The 14,943-nt window shown below is 36.2% G+C and overlaps 1 protein-coding gene across 1 annotated transcript; it reads left to right on the forward strand.

Moving 5' to 3' along the window:
• Window positions 1-1,748: 1,748 nt before the first annotated feature.
• Window positions 1,749-10,741, forward strand: vps33a (VPS33A core subunit of CORVET and HOPS complexes). The gene is made up of 13 exons (XM_059338012.1): window positions 1,749-1,903; window positions 2,245-2,310; window positions 2,848-2,975; window positions 3,321-3,507; window positions 3,995-4,111; window positions 4,243-4,417; window positions 4,986-5,179; window positions 5,866-5,992; window positions 6,837-6,904; window positions 7,091-7,228; window positions 7,378-7,515; window positions 8,091-8,259; window positions 9,493-10,741. The coding sequence occupies exons 1-13, from the start codon at window positions 1,802-1,804 to the stop codon at window positions 9,684-9,686; spliced, it is 1,803 nt and encodes a 600-aa protein (XP_059193995.1). The 5' UTR covers window positions 1,749-1,801; the 3' UTR covers window positions 9,687-10,741.
• Window positions 10,742-14,943: the final 4,202 nt, after the last annotated feature.

Genomic DNA, 14,943 nt, shown 5'->3' on the forward strand with positions numbered 1-14,943 from the left:
ACACCTACACATAGGAAAAAACTGCAGGCAAAGCAAGAGGTTAATCCCTATTTACTTCCGTTTTCGCCTTCCACATTAGGATACTCAAATGCTTAATTTGTGATAAGTATTAGCTACGCTGATACGTCAGGTCCAGCGCCATTGATTGTCATATGCATGTGAGATACATATATTTTAACAACTGGCTTTATATAGGTTGTTTAACAATCCCCCAATATACATTAGGTGCTGCAAGCCAAAGGTGGATAGCAAACCTTTCTGATGAAAGATATTCCTAATGGTCTAATTTAACACAGAATTAATTGTAAACGTTTATCGTGGTGAGTTTAATCTGAAACAGGCTAACTCCAATTTCACACGATTTGAAAGATTTAACAACACTTAAAAGTGATAAAACGGTCAAACTATAGGCATACTGCCCTACAAAGCCTAACTGCAGTAACTACGCAAAGGGTGAAACTGAGAAAAACTGCTTTATAGTTTCTTAATCGTTTTTAACTGGTCAGCCAAATGAGTAATTAATAAGTAAGTGACATGACACCTAGTAGCCTATTGATGATGTTATAACAGTAAAAATAGTAAAAATATTTCACCTTTGACCCCAAAAATGTAGTTACTGCACTCTGGTTTTGCATTGCTGTAAAAGGTTCCAATAGTAATGCATAAACAGAGTGCAGTAACTACAATGTTGCTGTCTTCTCTCAGCTATAATATTTTGTTTCAGTAAATTAACATTTTCAAATTTATTTTGTTATAAGTGTATAAAAAAGAGTTTAACAACTCTATTCAAAGACTTGTGTATTTTAAACTTAATATTATAAAGTAATGTTATATTTCAGTCTTAATATAATTTCATCTCACTTTTTTTCTGGATTTTGTAGTTACTGCAATTTTTATATCATAATTTCTCTAATTGAAATCTAAAACTTTGTTGCAAGATAAAACAGACATCAAGGAGATAATTTTTAGTTATAACTCAATTTGTTAATGTTTTTTCCTTATAATTTTATATCATTTACGTTTATTTATATTGTAGTCTACTTTAAATTATCATTGTTTTTTATTCATTTAAATTCTTTTTTTGTTGACCTGTCAAATTACAACGGACTGAAAAGCAACTAAAACGCCCGTATGTAGCTAAAAACATTAGATTTAAGCATGTCAAATTATTATTTTAGCACTGTAAACTCAAGAATAACAATGTTGTTTTTTCTTAGAGTTTTATATTATTTAAGTTTATTTATACTCAATTTTTTAATTGAAATTCATATTTTTGCTGCCATGTCTGTCTACCTGTATCACTAAATACAACCAACAGCTGATAAGCTAACAAATACAGTTATGTCGCTAAAACATTTGATTTAAATGTGTCAAATTATTATTTTAGCACCCTGTCAAACAGAAACGACAAGTTAACTGTTAGCTAGCTGATGTTAGTTAGCAAAAAAATATACTACATAGCTTTCTGATCCAACAATTTTCACTACAGTACAAGTTATGTTATTTAAAATGTTTTAGCTTAACTTAGAGAAATTATTTAGCCTAAAAGTAACACTGGAATTACTTAATGACAAATGATAGCTCGCTTTTTCGGTTCGTCACCTTATACAAACTTAGTTATGGATTATTCACCCTGTTGGTAGTGCATTCACCACTCCGCAGCTTTAAGGCACGTTGCTGTTGAACTGACAAGAATCGTCTCTGTAGTGAACCATCTTGATCTTGTAGCCTCTTTGGTCACGTGATTGAGTTTCACCGCTGTGGTCACCTGATTTGTTGTGTGTGTTGCTGATCTAGAAACATGGCTGCCCACCTATCGTACGGTAGAGTGAATTTAAACATTTTGAGAGAAGCAGCACGAAAAGAGCTTCGCGAGTTTTTGGATAAATGTGCGGGGAGCAAGGTAGCGAAAACACACCAAACATGTACAACATGGCGGAAAGAGCGACAGTTATCCGTATCCATGGAGCTGACAGTTAGCTTAGCTAGTCTTGAGCTGTCACACCTTACAAAATACATGATTATGCTAAGATATGTTTATGTTTTAAGTGTATTTAAGTCTGGCATTAAAGCTACAAGCCTATATGTTAGTTGTATTTTTCTCTAGGGTAGGTGCATATTAATATATTATTAAAACCATTTGCTCATCACCAAATTATATGACAGCAAACATTTCCGCATAGAGATGACTTTTTTCAGGTATTGCCACTAATATACATAACTTTCTGTACCTTTGCTCTTTAGGCCATAGTTTGGGATGAATATCTGACGGGACCTTTTGGACTGATAGCTCAGTACTCTCTACTGAAGGTGAGTGATTGACAAGGCCCAGATAATGTCTATTTTTTTGTTGGTTTGTTTTTGTTTTAATTGCACTTTTTTTTATACAGAAGTTGGGCAGAACTGGCCCTTTAAGGGAAACGAATTTAACATTTCGGGGTTGTCAAAATAAGAAAGTGTAAACAAAGAATTTGAGCTGCAAGGACTATAATATCAGAGAGACTTAGACATGACCTGATGTAAGTTATAAAGAGACTGATTATTCCTACTGAGATGATAACTTTATAGAGGATAAATGGTTTTGTGATAATTACGTTTACCTTATCTGACACCTTCCTTGACAGACCATCCTTATAAATTAAGTCCTGAAATATATCAAATGAGAGCAAACATTTAGCTGTCTGTAAAGATCCTACCAAACCTGCAGTGTGACTTAACATGGAAAAAACGTAAATGTAAGCCCAGATAAATGTATCAAAAGTCACAGTAATATACTACCATATGTTTAACTTTTAGCTTATATGTAGATGCCTAACGTATTATATGTTTGTTATTGATTTTTTTCAGGAACATGAAGTGGAAAAGATGTTCACCCTCAAGAGCGGCAGGCTCCCGGCTGCCGACGTCAAAAATATCATCTTCTTTGTTCGTCCCAGACTGGAGCTCATGGACATCATCGCTGAGAATGTCTTCAGGTGTGTGCATGTGTCTTATTAGCTCCACAATTTAAATTGTTTTGGAGCCTTTCTGTCACTTTGCAAATCTGTCCACAGTATGGATATGGATGAATAGAGGACTTTATTAATCTTTGGAGGGATATAAACTCAACATTACAACCAGGTTTATTAAAATATGATGACCACACAGGTACACAACCACAGCTAAAGATGACAAAAATGAATAAGTAGAATAACAGTGTGGAATTATTGACTAATGAAGGTATTAATAACTTCTAGGTACAGTAAAACAAATACTGGTTTGCATTGATTAATAATGAGAATAATGATTAAACATTTTTGTCCTGGACTGTGTGCCTTTAGTGAGGACAAGATGCATTCGGCACGAGACTTCCACATTTTGTTTGTGCCTCGGCGGAGCATGCTGTGTGAACAGCGGTTGAAGGAGCAGGGTGTGCTGGCCTCTTTCATCAATATTGACGAGTACATCTTGGACCTGATCCCCTACGATGGCGACCTGCTCTCCATGGAGTACGAAAGCGCATTTAGGGTGTGTTCAACTTGTACATGCCAGATATATATCAACCTCTCTGCTGCTCTATGAAAGCATCAGTGTTGTTATGAAGTGATATTTAGAGTTCAAACAGCTGATAACTATAAGATTTGTAAGATGTGGGGGAATCCTTATAAAGCTTTTGGTTTTTCTTGCAATTTGCACGGAAAATGTGAAGCCTCATAACTTCAAACTTAAGCTTCAAACATGATCATATCTAGTGACTTACAAAATGAACAGCAGCCCTTCCAGATAGCATAACATGTTACTGATTTTAATGGTTTTAGTCTCAAATGTGTGCAGTAAAAGTTCAACAAGCCTGTTAATGTATCCGTAATCATTTTAAACTTTAGTATATTTCACCCATTTCTAAAGATCTCTTGAAATATAAATAAATATTTAGAATTTCACTCCTCATCTAGGTTTTTTTTAGCTGTGTTTCTATCGGCCATTTAGTGTTTTTACTCTCTCTGATCTCTTACAGGAGTGCTACTTAGAAAATGACCAAACAAGCCTTTACCACACAGCCAAAGGTCTCATGACGTTACAGGCACTGTACGGCACCATTCCACAGATATACGGGAAAGGAGACTGTGCACGGGTGAGCATGGTGCAAGGAATAATTTTTTTTGATGATGAATATTATATTGGAGCTGCTAATTGCACAGGCTCAACAGCAGCCAGGCGAGTAGGAGGAGTTTGACTGAGAAAGAAATTGTCTGTTGTTCTCAGCATGTTGCCAACATGATGCTGAGGATGAAGAGGGAGTTTGCCGGCAGTCAGAATCAGATCCTGCCTGTGTTCGATACTCTGCTCCTCCTGGACCGTAATGTGGACCTGCTCACCCCTCTGGCCACACAGCTCACCTACGAGGGTCTCATTGATGAGATCTATGGAATCACTAACGGTCCGAATAAACCTTTCACACTCTGTCTCATAATGTGTGAATGTTAGTCTTATGTGAATGCACTGTTGCAGTTTTCTTAAAGCTATAATATGTAACATTTCCACATTAAAATGTCTAAAAACAACTAGACCTATTTTATATACAGTCATGGAAAAAATATTAAACTACCCTTGTTTTCTTCAATTTAATGTTTAAATGATTGCCTGGTACAACTACAGGTACATTTGTTTTACTAATATAATGATAACAAAAATAGCTCATAAGGGTTTAATTTAAGAGCTGATATCTTGACATTTTCCATGGTTTTATTGATAATGATTCCGATTATTATCAAATCAAATGTAACTTTAGGTGTACCAGGCAGAAAAAGGGAGGTCTAATCATTTTTTTCCATGGCTGTATTTTGTTGAGTTATGTACTTGCATTATCTCAAATGTTTCCAACAATATTTAAACAAATTCAATCTGGGAAAAGATTATTTTGATTTCGAGATTAAATTCCAGTCTGCATGTATTTGTGTGTTTCCTGTTTTTGTAATCCCCATATTTTTTCTCCCCGTGACTTGCAGGTTATGTCAAGTTGCCTCCTGAGAAGTTTGCACAGAAGAAGCAAGGTGAGGCGAGTAAAGATTTACCCACAGAGCCCAAGAAGTTACAGCTGAACTCAGCAGAGGAGCTGTACGCAGAAATACGGGACAAAAACTTCAATGCTGTCGGAGCAGCGCTCAGCAAGAAGGCAAAAATAATTTCAGCAGCCTTTGAGGTTGGTCCTGTCTCATGTTTGATGCTCTGACATATTTTCCTGCTCTAAATCGATCATAGTGTAATGATTGTTAGTAAGAATGTTGAAGAATTGTAGTGGAATTATCCAGTGAGTTGCACTGGATCCCCTCCAGACATCCCAGCTGATCTGATCTGATTGTAATCTCTGTGGCATTTTACCACAAAGGTCATAACAGAAATCCATTAGGTTAGGGAAGTGATAATAATCACCTACTGATAGCATGAAGTACTAATTGTAAGGCCAAACATATTACTGTCCTCTCATCGGCTCAGAACTCAGGTTTATCGATTGAAATGGAAACTAAATCAGTAGAAATTGTTGATAAGCAAAATTATGCAACATCACAGGTGTTTTAGTCCTGGAAAGCAGAGAGTAAGAGCCGGCTGCTCTTCACTGATAAAGAGAAAGATGCCTTTTATTACAAAGGTTTGATCCGAAGGGAATTTGTGGTGATATACATAGGAAAAAAAGGTAATTATATGTTTTATAGAAGTTACATTTCAATTGCAATGTCCAAACTTGTTAAAAATCTACTGACATGCTCTATGATTGACTTTTTGTGGTAAATAAACTACTTTCCATCATTTAAATTCTGTTTTTCTGAGCTGCAGTATCAAACATCAGTAGCTCAGGAAGTAAAGTGATGGAGTTTTTTTGTCTTTCAGGAGCGCCACAATGCTAAAACAGTGGGAGAAATCAAGCAGTTTGTGTCTCAGTTGCCCCACATGCAGGCAGCTCGAAGCTCGCTGGCTAACCACACTTCTATAGCAGAGCTGATCAAAGACATCACCAGTGCGTAGATAACCCATTTCTTTCCTGCTTAAACTGCATTACATTTTATCTTACAACATATTTTCTTCACACAATCTTTATTTTTTATTCACCAAATTTGTAGTGATAATTTAAATCACCCAAACAACTTAACCCTATAAAGCCAAGTGTATCATATTTGATACACAAGTTGTTGAGACCTCTACATCATCAGTCTGATATATTTTTTTCCTGAAAAACCTGATGTATACATGTGTTGGAGATTAAAAACAAACAAACTGAGCAACAAATTGCACAAAAATACCAGATGTAGCAAAAATGATACAGGTTCATTGCTGGGTGAAAACTTCATATCAGCAGATAAATAATTTTTTTCTTGCATATTTGAATTAAATGTTAAAAGGAAAGTCTTAATAGGATAAAAATGTTCGGTTTTATGTTTTTGTTAGTTCAAGAAAAACAAACTGTGATCAACAAATTGCACAAAAGGACCTGATGTATCAAAAATGATACAAATTAGAATTCATATATGCAAATTTATTTATTTATTTTTGTCAGCAGGCTCAATAAATACTCAAGTTTTAAAAAAATATAATTTTCTGGCAATTATTTCACGGTTCAGGCTTTATAGGGTTAAAAAGTCCTTTTGGGTGTTTGGAATAGCTTCATAAAACCTTAATTTGTGCCTCTTTTATTTCTCATTGTGTAAAGGACTGTACAATCTCTTTTTATATAGAGCAGGTAAAGACCAAACTTTTTATAATAGTATTTACAGAGACCCATCAGTTCCCAGTATTTCATGTTAAATGTGTCATCTAGGGTTGTTATATTGTGATATAAATCCAACTAATGTCTCTTGTTTCAGCATCTGAGGCCTTCTTTGATAATCTAACAGTGGAGCAGGAGTTTATGACTGGAGTCGACACAGACAAGGTATTCATCATCTATCTACATATTGTTTATCTAAAGCAAATCTCATGATTATAAGTCTCACATCAATATGCACAGATATGTACCATTTTACTACAATTTTCTGAAATCCTCAATTATTCAAATGAGAATTTATACAAAAATCTATGGGTGCGCTGTATTTCTGATGAATGTTATTTTACTATCCAGGTGAACACGTATATAGAAGACTCTATTGCCCAAAAGGATCCACTGATCAAGATTCTGCGTCTGGTGTGCATGCAGTCAGTGTGCAACAATGGCCTCAAGCAGAAGGTGTTCGACTACTATAAAAGAGAGATTCTCCAGGTAAAGTTAAAGGCACAAAGATTTATTCTTCTTTGTGCTCATAATGTGCATTAATTTTGCATTAACAAAGCAAACTTACTGAGGCTTTTTCCTCAAATAAATACTCAATTGTGTTTAATGTTTTGTTGCCTTTTGTGTCCTTTATGTAGACTTATGGATATGAACACATCCTGACACTGAATAACCTGGAGAAGGCGGGTCTTTTGAAGCCACAGACGAGCTCAAGAAATAACTACCCAACTATAAGAAAAACACTCAAACTGTGGATGGAGGATGCCAATGAACAGGTATAAGATTTATTAACTGAAGAAAAACTTTTTGGGGAACTTTGGTGTTTTTCAACCTGGATCCTAAGTAAGTAAGGATCCTCATGGGTGACTAATGGGGATAATAATTTATTCTTAATCTTTTCCTGCCAGCTCTCTGTGGCTTTTGCTGGGCTAAAAATACATAAATAAGAGTTTGTTACGTAGCATCTCTATGACGTTGCATCCACTAAAGTGCTTGTTTTTTTGCAAATATGGATGTTGTTGAACTACCAGCAAGCTTCTGTAAAATGTAGTTTGGCTACTAGCTTGATTACATGTAGCTCACTAGTTCCCAAAAATGGTTGTCAGACATGTATAACAACAATCTGTGTCAAAAACAAGCACTTGTATCACTCATTTGAAACCTACTGGCTGCAGCTCTCTTGCTCAGTATTGAACCAATTTCAAAAATGGTTGTCTCCATTTGTCATTTAGACACAAAAACATGGGGAAATAGGTTGAAAAATATCAAAGTTACACCTTAAACCTATGCACTTTGGAGGGCTTTTGCAGGACCTGAACAGTTCTGACTGTGTGTTCTTTGATTTCCTCAGAACCCCAACGACATCTCCTATGTGTACAGTGGCTACGCTCCACTAAGCATCAGGCTGACCCAGGTGTTAGCCCGGCCCGGGTGGCGGAGCATCGAAGAGGTGCTGAAGATGCTTCCGGGCCCACACTTTGAGGAGAGACAACAGCTGCCTGCCGGGCTTCACAAGAAGCGTAAGCACCAATACAGACTCAGTCTGCTGTTTGTCCTGCTGCTCGCTAAACACAGTAAAAGTAAACGGCCTCCTGCCTGCCACACATAGATAAGACACAGGCTTTGTTTCTGTTGTGTTCAAATGCTGAGAAGCAGCAGATTGATGGCACAAAGCTGACAATATCACAGAGCCACTGTCGGTGTCTGTGTTGAAGAGAAGGCTAGATAAACATACTGTGCCTCATTTGTCAGTGATCACCAGTGCTTTCCTGCAGCTTTCTTCCATCTTTTCATACTGGCAGTAGTAGGTGTTACACTGATGTGAATAATGAATTTAATTATACACTCAATTTGAAATGTGCTAATTAGAATTGCGAGTTTGGGCATTAGACAGTTGACTTGTTTCTACATGCCTGCCTTACATTGGATTTTTAAAGGTGATAATAGAGGACTCTAATTCAAGGGGAGGGTGACGGCTTAATTAGTGTTTTCACATTTCATTTCGTTTTGGTGCTTTAGCAGAAGGGACTTGGCCCTTTTGTTCGCTCACTTGTATTTTGTTAACCCTCTGAACTCCAAGCTGAACTCCAAGGGCAATTTTTCCTTACTCACTGTGACCTAATTTTCATTGCAATATTTAAGTCCTGCACCTCGATGGAGAACTCAAAAATATATTTTTATGCAGCGTTACGGTTAAATGAATGCCATAAACCTTTAAAAAAAGACACAATTTCTTTGATCATTTATTTTACGGAAAATTTAAAAAAATGAAACCTATATATACCAGTACAACATTTTTTTTTACCATGAATATTACGGATATTGGAAAGAATTGGGGGGGGGGTTGCTATTGAACTATTAAAACATGTTTAAACAAGTCAAGTCATTCATGGCTTGCTAGTTGTGCTGAGGAATGTAGAATTGATGGGTTTCTTGCAGGTTTGGGTAGTGCAAATGTTTCATTTTTGGCAAAATTTTAAACGAGACATGTCAAACAAAAAGCGATTTTGATGAAATATTACTATTTTCAGCTTCGATTTGGTTATCTTTAGTGATGAAAGCCAAGTCACACATGCAATAATTTGTGTTTTTACAGTTCATTGGTATGATTTTGGTGATTTTTATCATTTATCATTGCCTTTATAACCTGTAGGCTGGTGGTGGGGTTCAGAGTTGAAGCAAGACGTGGCAGAATTATTGCTTAATGGTTGATTCAGCTTTTACATTCTGTTGTTCTCCTTTTACTGTCACAGGTCAGCAGGGGGAGAATCGGACAACGCTGGTGTTCTTCCTCGGCGGAGTATCGTACGCAGAAATAGCTGCTCTCCGCTTCCTCTCTCAAATGGAAGACAGCGGGATGGAGTACATTATAGCCACCACAAAACTCATGAACGGTACAACTTGGATCAAATCCCTCATGGACCGGCCTGAATCCCAGACCTCCTGAGTCACCTGCATGTACACCTGGCCACATCAAACACCCCATCCATCCATCAGAAAACCTCAGCTGCTGTTTTTTTTTTTTACATGTCAATATCAGTGTACTGCAGGTGTTTCATTGATGTCTGTGCAAAAACAGGCCCTTTAAAGGTGCCCTGTGGAGTTTGCTTTTCTTCATTCGAGGTTACAGACCTACGTGTGTTGTGTTTCCTTGAACCTTTGACAACATTTTGAATGTAATTCCTTCTTTATAACATTTGCAAATCTGATTTATTCAAAAGAAAAATAAATGACCAGTTGCTCTGTATATTAAACAACGGATCAAAAATGTGTTTGTTGCTCTTGAAACCAGGCAATTCAAATTTAAGAGAAACTAACAAATGAGTAAGGAAACACTTTTAAAGCCTTTATTATAGTGACTAAATCAATAAAAAACCCGACATGTCTTGACCACTAGGTCTTCGTCTGGGCTCAAATCCTTCAATGTTGTTAATTTTTAAAAAGATTTTGGATTGCCTTCCTGTTCATCCTGATTTTTATTTTTAAATTGTGCGTTGTTATATCCATGCTCTCTTGCTTGCTTCTTGTACTGTACTACTCTTGTCCAGTGCCACCACCCACAACAGACCAGTGAAGTGGTGTGAAACTGTCAGTGAATGTGTATCATGTCACCTGCTGCCTAATGCATGAGCATGACACAAACAAAATGTCAAAACCACTTGTACAAACATTCGTCCATAGCACTTTTAGTGGTCATAAACTCCACAGGGCACCTTTAATATTTTTTCCAGTCCTTTTTTGTTTTTTTGCACCGAGACAATATAATATAAAGCTGGTTTAGAGTTACGTACACGCCTATGTCCTCTGGCTGCGTTTCCATCACTGAGGTCATTGCTCTGCTATGGAGCTCCTGTAAATATGTATGTATCGGGATGTTTTAGATGATGTCATATATAAGTTGATTAAAGGCACACTTCAGTTTTTTTATGCCTTTTCTTGCCAGCTTTCTGTGGCTTTTGCTGGGCTGAAAAATACACAAATAAAGGTCTTAACTAACTAAAATTCATCTTGAATTACTTGGTCATGTCGTGAGCCATTTTGCTTACTGTTTACCAGATAATCTTTTGGAAAAGGCGAGCTGATAGTGATCAGGAAGAGCAGATGAAAGGCGAGGATCATGGGAGTGTATCCGTCAGCAGCGCTCCAGCTCTCTGAAGGAGCAATTAGCGCAGTAACAGGCCTCCTGATCAGCCGATAATGGCTCTGTGCTGTCTGGAGAGCTCAGCCCACGGCAGCACATGATTTGACAGCGCAGGACACTGATTGAATTAGGAGGCCATTTGCTCCATGTTCCGGTAGAGGGTAACTGTGCTCCAGCAGGGTGTTTGAGCTCTGTTTCAGTCAATACCTTCTCCGTGCCTTACACTATGAACATATGGAGACCTGCTGACAGCACTCAGAGAGTTTGTTCTAGGGAAAATCTATTTTAATTTCCTCCCTGTTGATTGGCTAGAGACTTGCTTTGATTCAGTGAATTATAAATAGTTATTTCTGTGACTTTTGTTTGAATCTTACACTACAATCCCTTTGTTTGAGGAGCAGGTGCACTGAAGACTTAAACTCCCATTAGGTCAGTCCCAGGGGATTCAGATCCCTGATCAGTTATTGCTTTTGGCTCCTCCTCTGCCATAAGGGCTTGAAACGCTCAGGGCACAACACAGCAACTTGGACTTCAGGGCTGGAAGCACAGGAGCCCACTTTAGGATTAGCTCCTGACCTCCTCCAACAACACCAAGGTATGATTGCTTTAAGTTTTTTATCCCATATAAATTATATCTGAGCTTCGTTAATGTTTTAGTCTAAAACTGTATGAACACAACTTGTTCTGTGTGGCATAACAACTCTATAACTCTGTATCTCTTGGCATGATTGTATTCAATATGATGATATTTATTCTGACTCCCACATGGTTCACTTGGTGCTTGGCTGTAACTTCTGCAGCCTGCAGAATATACTGTATAATATTCAGTATTACTCAGCACTCTGCATATCACTGAAAAGATGACATCATGACAGATGAATTATAAGGATGTTCAACAGTCTTGTCTGTTCTGTTTGGGACTAAACACAAACAAAGCAGATCAATACTGAACCCACTTAGTGCAATTTACTGATAAATTATTAATGAAGTCTTTCTTTTGACAATTCAGCCTCCTCAGCTTCTACAGTGGTAGAAAACAAGTCAATACGCACTCTAATACAAATATACTTGAACACATTTAATAATACATAAAGCCCAAAAATGAAATAAGAATAATAAATAAGAATAATTTAAAATAAATTCCCTACTGATGTAAGCATGACAACAAAACACAAAATGTATATAAAAAATCTTAAAAGTTTGCAAAATGCTTAATTGCTTACTCAATTTGAACGGCAATGTTTTCAAGGTTAGGAATATGCTTAGATACAAATATACTCCTTGAAATATGCATAATTTGAGACATAATCTAGTTTTTGTCCATACAATCACTCATGTAAACTAAAAATATTTTACTGTTTGAAATTAAATGATCCTACCGTCATATTTGTCAGAAAAAAGGAAAGTTATTTTCCTGTGTTAACTCAGTTTTCATAGCTTGATAAATCCTCTGATGATCCCTTACTCTGGAAATTAGCAAGCATAAAAACAAATAATCAAAGTCAACTTGAAGTGCTGGTAAAATAATTAAAATGGCAATTTACATTTATTACTGTGGGTATAGAGGAATTCTGTAAACTCTATTTTTTTCAAATTGCATTTAATGTAACACTTTAAATGTAATGATAACATATAGATTATGATAAACATATTGGTTTAGGTACCTTTAAAGTGCTTGAACTTCACTCCTAAAATGCTATACCCTATATATATATATATATATATATATATATATATATATACATATATGTTTGTATTTATGTATACCTATGTATGTCTTGTTTACTATTCATTTAATTTTTTGCAGAATGGGTGGTGGTGAGAACATGGGACACCTGATTCAACCCGGTCACAAGCAGAAGAAGCAGCAGGATCCTCTGGATGTGGACCCCTTGTTTATCCGCTTCCTCCGGACATTGAAGGAAGTGCTCAAATTTGTTCTCTTCAGCTACACGGTGCTGTTTGGGGCTCTGCTCCTTGCCAGATGGACCACTTACTTTATGGTGGGAAAGTAAAACACACAAAGAAAAGAAAGAAACTGACTGTTGAAGAATGAGCCAGTTCTTGGATTTGGAGCTCATTAATGAAGCTGATTTAGACCTTCTCTGGGTTTGTGGCCTATGCAGTTCCTATGAATTATTAATGTCTTCACACACAACAATGACAGCTGGAGTGATCACGTTTGCTTCCTTATTTGATTCACACTCTGCAGTCACGCTAATGGCTTTTGTGCATTTTAAAAAAAATAATCCAAACAGGGTTTTTCCAGGCAAATAGAGGAACTATAGAGTGGTAAGATGTGCTTGTTTACAGTGCTTAAATGTGCAATGCAACTGTGATATCTGCTAAATTGCAAAATGACCACAGTGAAGCTATATACGACATGTTTGTATTGTTGTGCAGCATACAGAAACAGTATTGTGTATCCTTGATTGATAAAAAACTTGAAAGCTGTTATAAAAGCTGCATATAAAATGGAACAGAAATGTTTCAAATGTATACAAATAAGGTACATAAGCAGTGGCAACATTGGCTGTTATTGTGACTAAATTCTGCTAAATTAATTGGCAAAACAAACTCCTAAGATTAGATCCCTTTAGAAGGGATCTAATGCGTCTGGAAAAGTTGAATCACGGGCATACGATAACTGTTCTGGCCCACACTCTCAGAGGGCCTTAAGATTTTCTGTACGGGAATGAATTTATAGTTATTTAATAAATTGCTTAATTATCTGGCAATATTGTATACACAGCCAAAGCACAATATAAATGTCTGCATTATTACATAATCTTGATGTCTTGTCTTGTAAGTTAAAATCTGCTTTTAAGGCCTTTAAATATTTCAGTTTATATTGTGCTTACGTGGTACATATTCCTAAATAATGTGTGATTAGACAAGTTACCAAAAACTGGGGTAACCTGTAGCTAAGGCAATGCTGCAATGTCCCCAGTGTGTTGCAACTATCTCTCTTCCTTGTTTTCTGGTATCTCTCTGCTGGAAGTATCTTATATCGGGCATACAATGCCCCAAATAATCATGAAATAATGGACAAAAAGTGGCATTGGGAAAGGGGAGTGTCAACAGACCTTCTTCGTGGACACGGAAAAATTATCAGTGGGAAAAGCCCAGCTGTAAATAATAAAATGTATTATGGCTGAATACCATTTTCGCTCAGTTTCAGGGTCCTGGTATTGTGTGTACTGCCTCATGGTTTACTGGCTCAACAACTCAAAATGTCTGTTGCTACAAGGCCTATAAGGGTAATCAGGATTTTTTTTTCCCCAGTTGGAGGTATATGTGCCTGAACTCCATTTTCTTTTTTTTCCCTTTTTTTTTTATAAATCTGTGCAACGAGGCAGCCTTTTCAGTGTCATCCAACAAAAATGATGTCTAGCAGGTGCAAATTACTGCAGTAGATCCTTCGGACGCTCAGTGGAAGTCGCAGGTGCCTTTGGGCACATAAATGTGTTTTTATGATTGCAAACACTAAAAATTCCTTTCCACAAACTATTTTATTGGCCTTCATATTCACCTACCAGGCTAGTCCTTTTGTTTTTATTTTTTTGTATTAATTTTATATTATTTTTATTTTTTTATTGTGTATATATTTTTGGGATAATAATAATAATAATAATAATAATAATAATACACATGCTATTTTGGCTATGTATGCACTAAGAATGAAACACTTTCTTTTGATATGATATTTGAGTGAATGTAAATTATGAAAGGAACTTCTGAAAAAAAAGTAAAATTATTCCAAGGAACATACATGAGGGGGTTTCTGGTATATTCCTGATTTATATACAGTCTATGGTATATTCTCTATTTTATAAGGGGTCCATGATTAAGAAAATAGTTGAGAGAACCTTTGCAATAATATTTTTGACTAAACTACAGTTTAACTTATGAATTATATTTAAATTATCATCAGTTTCCATTTGAATTTAACCATTACAATTTAAAAGTAAGCCTTACTTTCAAAATCAAACTTTATCTTTTATAAATCATATTTAATTCAGTTCATTTGTCTTCACATAATGCTGTTAAACTAAAAACTAAC

This window comes from Centropristis striata, chromosome 7 (genome assembly GCF_030273125.1).
Source record: "Centropristis striata isolate RG_2023a ecotype Rhode Island chromosome 7, C.striata_1.0, whole genome shotgun sequence".
Classification (NCBI taxonomy): Eukaryota; Metazoa; Chordata; class Actinopteri; order Perciformes; family Serranidae; genus Centropristis; species Centropristis striata.

Excerpts from the sequence above, each read along its gene's own strand:
- vps33a (XM_059338012.1), top strand. The coding sequence starts at position 1,802 with ATGGCTGCCCACCTATCGTACGGTAGAGTGAATTTAAACATTTTGAGA. Across the intron at positions 4,418-4,985 it reads GATCTATGGAATCACTAACG|GTTATGTCAAGTTGCCTCCT; the intron begins GTCCGAATAAAC and ends CGTGACTTGCAG. Across the intron at positions 6,905-7,090 it reads CTGGAGTCGACACAGACAAG|GTGAACACGTATATAGAAGA; the intron begins GTATTCATCATC and ends TTTACTATCCAG.